Raw genomic sequence first — 5,846 nt, forward strand, 5'->3', positions numbered from 1 at the left:
AACTCCCCTCACCATTTCTACTTGTACCTAACCGAACCCTTGAGCTTCCCATACGCTCGCACAATCATGTTGATACACCTGTAGTTGTCAAGATATTCATCATAAAACCCCAGACATTCCATCACCATCATCATTATTATAACTTTTATAATACATTTCATTATAATACAATACTATTAATATGGGAAAAAGTCTTGAGTGATCCTGGTTTAAATTCATTACTGAGATGTGGAAAGTAAGTATGTAAAACACGTCAGGCTCTGATTGGCTGTGTGTTTCTGTGACTCACTCTGATTGGTGGAGGCTCTGCTGAGAGGAAGACTGATTTCTCTCTTTGTCCAGTTTCTGTTTCTTCTTTGAAGACTTTTCATCCCTCTTCATTTGCAAACACACACACACACACACACACACACACACACACACACCCCAAAGTATGTCACATACAATAAAATGAGTGAACATGTGATTCTGGAATGTTCGATGGCAGCTCTTCGTTACTCTGCAGCAGTAGTGAGTCAGGGTCAGGGGTCAGGTGTTAGCTGTGCTCACCGCTCTCTTGCGTCTCGATGCTCTGCTGTTCTCTGTGTGAGGCGGAGCTGCTTTGGGCTCCCGTGGGATCCTGGAGAGCAGCTTCAGCTTGATCTTCACCAGCAGTGGCGAATGTGTTTGTTTGCTGATGTTGTTGGTGTCTGCTGTTGTTCTCTTCTGCTCTGTGTGATGTGCCGTTTTCCTTCTCTTGTGTTTGGGTCTGTGTGTGGATGTGCTTTCTAACAGCGGATCCTCACACATGCTCGTGCTCCCCACAGTCTGTCTAAGATCGGACGCTTTGCCGCCGTCAGCTGGGTCACTGTGGCAAGTCTGTGACCCTGGAGCCTCAGTCCTGTCAGAGGAATCATGGGAGTTGGGCCTGATGGCATCACATGGGCTCCTAGGGTTCTGCTGGTGCTGGTTTCCCTTCCTTTCTAACCAATGTGTGTGTGTACCTGTGTATGTGTGTGTGCGCATGTGTACCTGTGTGTGTACTGGTGTGTGTGTGTGCATGTGCACCTGTGTGTGTGTACCTGTGTGTGTGTGTGTGTGTGTGTGTGTGTGTTTGTGTGTGTGTGTCCGCCTGTGTGGATGTGTGTGTGTGTGCATGTGTGTGCGTGCGTGTGTACCTGTGTACCTGTGTGTGTAATGTCTCAGGAGCTGCTGGTTCATCTGGGCTGCTGCTCTTTTCACTGTCAGTGTCTGAACTGCTGTCAGAGACACTGGAGCTGCTGGAACCACCTCTACACACACACACACACACACACAGAGAGTAAAGTTAAAACATTAGCTGAAGAGAGAGGGGAGAAATCTTCATCTTGACCTTTTTGTAGCACCTTCACATGAGCTCAAGACAAAGATCTGATACTCACTCAGATTCTGCTCCTTCCTGCAAAAAAATTATCTCTATGAAGAATTTCAGTCAGGTTTCAGGCCCCACCATAGCACAGAAACTGCACTTGTTAAAATTACTAATGACTTGCTTCTTGCGTCAGACCAAGGCTGTGTCTCATTGCTAGTTTTACTTGATCTTAGTGCTGTATTCGATACTATAGATCATGACATACTGATAGATCGATTACAAAACTATACAGGTATTCAAGGGCAGGCTTTAAGATGGTTTAGATCCTACCTGTCCGATCGCTACCACCTTGTTCATTTAAATGGGGAGTCATCTCAATTATCACCAGTAAAATATGGAGTGCCACAAGGATCTGTCCTAGGTCCTCTGCTATTTTCGATATACATGTTGCCACTTGGTAATATTATTAGGAAATACGGGATTAGTTTCCACTGTTATGCCGATGATACTCAACTATATATCTCAACAAGACCAGATGAAACTTCTAAATTATCTAAGCTAACGGAGTGTGTTAAAAATGTAAAAGAATGGATGACCAATAATTTTCTCCTATTAAATTCGGATAAGACAGAGATATTACTTATTGGACCAAAAGACAGTACGCCGAATCTCGTGGATTACAATTTGCAACTAGACGGATGCACGGTTACTTCCTCTACAGTCAAAAATCTGGGTGTTATATTAGATAGCAACTTGTCTTTTGAAAATCATATTTCCCATGTTACAAAAACGGCATTCTTCCATCTTAGAAACATTGCCAAGTTACGAAACATGTTACCTGTTTCTGATGCAGAAAAGCTAGTTCATGCATTCATGACCTCTAGACTGGACTATTGTAATGCACTTCTAGGTGGTTGTCCTGCATCTTCAATAAACAAGCTACAGGTAGTCCAAAATGCAGCGGCTAGAGTCCTTACCAGGTCAAGAAAATATGATCATATTACCCCAATTTTACAGTCTCTGCACTGGCTACCTGTTAAGTTCTGTATCAGTTACAAAATATTATTACTTGCCTATAAGGCCCTTAATGGGTTAGCTCCTGCGTACCTAACTAGTCTTCTACCACGCTACAATCCATCACGCTCCCTAAGGTCGCAAAATTCTGGACTTTTGGTAGTACCTAGGATATCAAAGTCCACTAAAGGAGGTAGAGCTTTTTCGCATTTGGCTCCCAAACTCTGGAATAGCCTTCCTGATACCGTTCGGGGTTCAGACACACTCTCTCTGTTTAAATCTAGATTAAAGACACATCTCTTTGGCCAAGCATTCAAATAATGCATCTCATAATCTTTTACTGCAGTCATAATCTTTTACTGCAGTTATATCTAATCAAATGCACATTATTATTCGTTAGTTTGGGTTAAACAAATCATTTTTGCTTGGTTGGAACAGCAGCTACGCTAATTATGTTTGTATTTGTTTCTCTGTCTTTTGCCACGGGATTAACATCCCGTGGTAACTAGGATTTACACAAGCTTCAGTCTGGATCCAGAACACCTGAGAAGAGATGATGCAACCCCTCAGAGGACCTCAGATGATGCCAACCCTGAAACAACATACAGAACTACCACATTTTGCTATAAGTTTGATTGCATCATATAATAATTGCTGTTCATATTATTCATCGTCTGTTTTATTATGTTTTATATTGATTTTTCTGTACTGCTGGTTCGTCTGGTCAGAGGAGAACTGGCCCCCCGACTGAGCCTGGTTTCTCCTAAGGTTTTTTCTCCATTCTGTCACTGATGGAGTTTTGGTTCCTTGCCGCTGTCGCCTCTGGCTTGCTTAGTTGGGGACACTTCATTTCCAGCGTTATCGTTGACATGATTGCAAAGATATTATTTAAACTGAACTAAGCTGGATGTTGACATCACTGAATTCAATGATGAACTGTCTTTAACTGAAAAATGAGTGTTTACTATTGTCATTTTGCATTATTGACACTATTTTCCTAATTAATACTGTTCAGTTGCTTTGTCACAATCTGTATTGTTAAAAGCGCTATATAAATAAAGGTGACTTGACTTGACTTGACACACACACACACACTTACTGAGGGCCGGTATTCCATGTGTCTCCTGTCAAAACAGTTACAAGCATTAAAGTTCAAAAAAAGAATGAGCTCAAAAATAAGTCTGAATGCTAGTGTTTCAGTGAGAACCAACGAAACCCTTTACTCTGATCTAACCTCGTTAGTGGAGAGGACCTTGGGCGGCTCGGCTGTGGTTGGCGAGCAAATGGTCGTCAGCAGTGGAGGCCATGAGGTCATTTCCTGTGTGAGAGAGAGACACTGAACTCCTGCGGCTTTCCAATCAAACGAGATTGTCCCAAACTCAACTGACCTGCAGAATGTCCTCCACATGCAGACGAGAGAGAGTGAGACGTGGCCTTGATTATAGTGATGGGTCATTCTTGAACGAATCTTTAATGTGACTCTGGAATAAAGAGTCGTCTCGGGGAGGGATTCGTTCAGTCACACATGCACAACATCCTATAGGTTCTGTACTGGAATTAGTTCACCTGTTTCAAGTCTTTGGGTTTTTCCAGTCGTTCGTTCATCAGCTTTGTTTACGGGGCTGTCACGTGATGAACAAACGACTCAAACCCGAAGACTGGTCAGATAAGAGGTGAGGTGAGCTAATCATAGACTAAAGGTAAACAACAAATAAATCCTTTCTGTATAGTTCTGTATTATAGTTTTGTCTTGTTTGTAGTTTGATCAATATTTGCGTTAGGGCTGCACAATATATAGTTTCAACCGCTGTCGCCTCTGGCTTGCTTAGTTAGGGACACTTATTTTCCAGCGATATCGTCGACTTGATTGCACAGATACTATTCAGCATCGTTATCACGATGTGCATCTGCAATAGTCACATCGTGGGATGTGCGATGTTTAGTATACTGATCGTTATATTTATACTGATTGTTTTCTTTGAACACACAGACACCGTGTCTAGTCTGTCTAGCCGCAGTCTGCTACACTGGACGTGAAAAGCGACTGCTGCAAATCATGTGAACTTTGTGTCAGTTCGTCATTAATAAAACACGGCAGCAGTTTACTGCCAGGGATTTGTCGCATCGCATCAGTAGACAGCATCACAGACTATAATGAGTTCTGTAGTATTTTGCTGCATCGCCGCTCGCGTCTGGTGTAGACACGGTGAGAGCCACGCAGATTAACAGATTCCGTTCACTTACACGTCTATTAATGACACATACGCGCAAAAGTATGTAAAAATGCATGTCTCTGCAAGAATCTTGTAACCGTTGCTTCTGGTTTAAGGTGAAGGTAAACAAGTGAGAAAGAAAATGGCTGTGTAACAGTATACTGGTTTACAGCAGTTTAATGTTCCTGAGGCTTTCTGTGTCATGAACATTAATCAAACATCAAAACACAGAGAAAAATCACTTTTGTAGCTTTAACACAGATTTATTAATTTAATTTATACAGTGAAGACTATGCAGTGTTATTTTACATTTGATTATTCAATTTCTGTGCCTGAATACGGTTAGACTTACCTGAAAAATATAAAGCACTGTTTATTTAATTTGTATCTTTGTTCTGTTATATTTATCTATGCTTGTAATTTGTTTATTTTCTATGCTGATTCACTCACCTACAAAATCACTGATTCTTTTTTTCCAAATAGAGCTATTCCAGTCATCTGGTGATTATTTTTTGATATCGCAATATATATGGCAGAAAAACTAAATATTGCAATGTGAGGTTTTTCCAATTTCGTGCAGCCCTAAATTATGTAAGTAGTAGATGTGTTAGGGAAGTAACACATAACATTTTAATTATATTTAGCTAAAATGAATTAAATGACTGGAGAAAAAAAGATTTGTTCATTTTGCTGAATGAGACTCAAAGGTCCGAGTCGGTAAAATGATCCGAACTTCCCATCACTACTTGATTAACTTTTGAAAACACTCGGAAACACACGCAGGCTTAGTCTGGCTCTCACTGCAACACTCACATCAGCAGCCTGCAGAGGGGCAAGGTTTGGTTTGCTGCTTTCCTTCAGGTCCTGTAAGTGCTCATACGACTCCAGTGAGGCCTTCAGTTCAGGAGAGTTGCTGGTCACCTGATCCGGACCGTCCATCGGCCTCACGTACGCTGTGGGTTTCTTGGCCTTGGCCAGTTTACTGTGCAGGTTCAGCGGAGGCCGCTCCGGAGACGGGCCGGGGTCCGAGTCGCTGGACCGCAGAGGGGACAGGGCCGGGAAACTGTCCCAGCTCTCTCCTGAAGCAGGGCCGGAGGTGGCTCTGGAGCGATCCGTGTGTCCCGACTGCGCCTGAGGGAACTGCGTGGAGCGCTCGTAAGGAAGCGCAGCGTCCTCAGGTCCATCATATCCATCCTCATAATTACCCAGCATCCTCTGGATGCGACTCGACAGCTCGTCATCTGTGATTCTCTGCAAAGTAAATCAGACAAAGGAAGTGTATTTATGCT

At 42.6% G+C, this 5,846-nt stretch overlaps 1 protein-coding gene across 1 annotated transcript; it reads right to left on the bottom strand.

The window, feature by feature from the left end:
- Positions 1-1,400: 1,400 nt before the first annotated feature.
- Positions 1,401-5,840, bottom strand: LOC107578920 (AF4/FMR2 family member 1-like). The gene is made up of 5 exons (XM_016264821.1): positions 5,371-5,840; positions 3,733-3,768; positions 3,579-3,662; positions 3,444-3,468; positions 1,401-1,417 (listed from the first exon to the last, which is right to left on the bottom strand). The coding sequence occupies exons 1-5, from the start codon at positions 5,767-5,769 to the stop codon at positions 1,401-1,403; spliced, it is 561 nt and encodes a 186-aa protein (XP_016120307.1). The 5' UTR covers positions 5,770-5,840.
- Positions 5,841-5,846: the final 6 nt, after the last annotated feature.

This window comes from Sinocyclocheilus grahami, unplaced genomic scaffold (assembly GCF_001515645.1).
Source record: "Sinocyclocheilus grahami isolate Dianchi unplaced genomic scaffold, SAMN03320097.WGS_v1.1 scaffold12763.1, whole genome shotgun sequence".
NCBI lineage: Eukaryota > Metazoa > Chordata > Actinopteri > Cypriniformes > Cyprinidae > Sinocyclocheilus > Sinocyclocheilus grahami.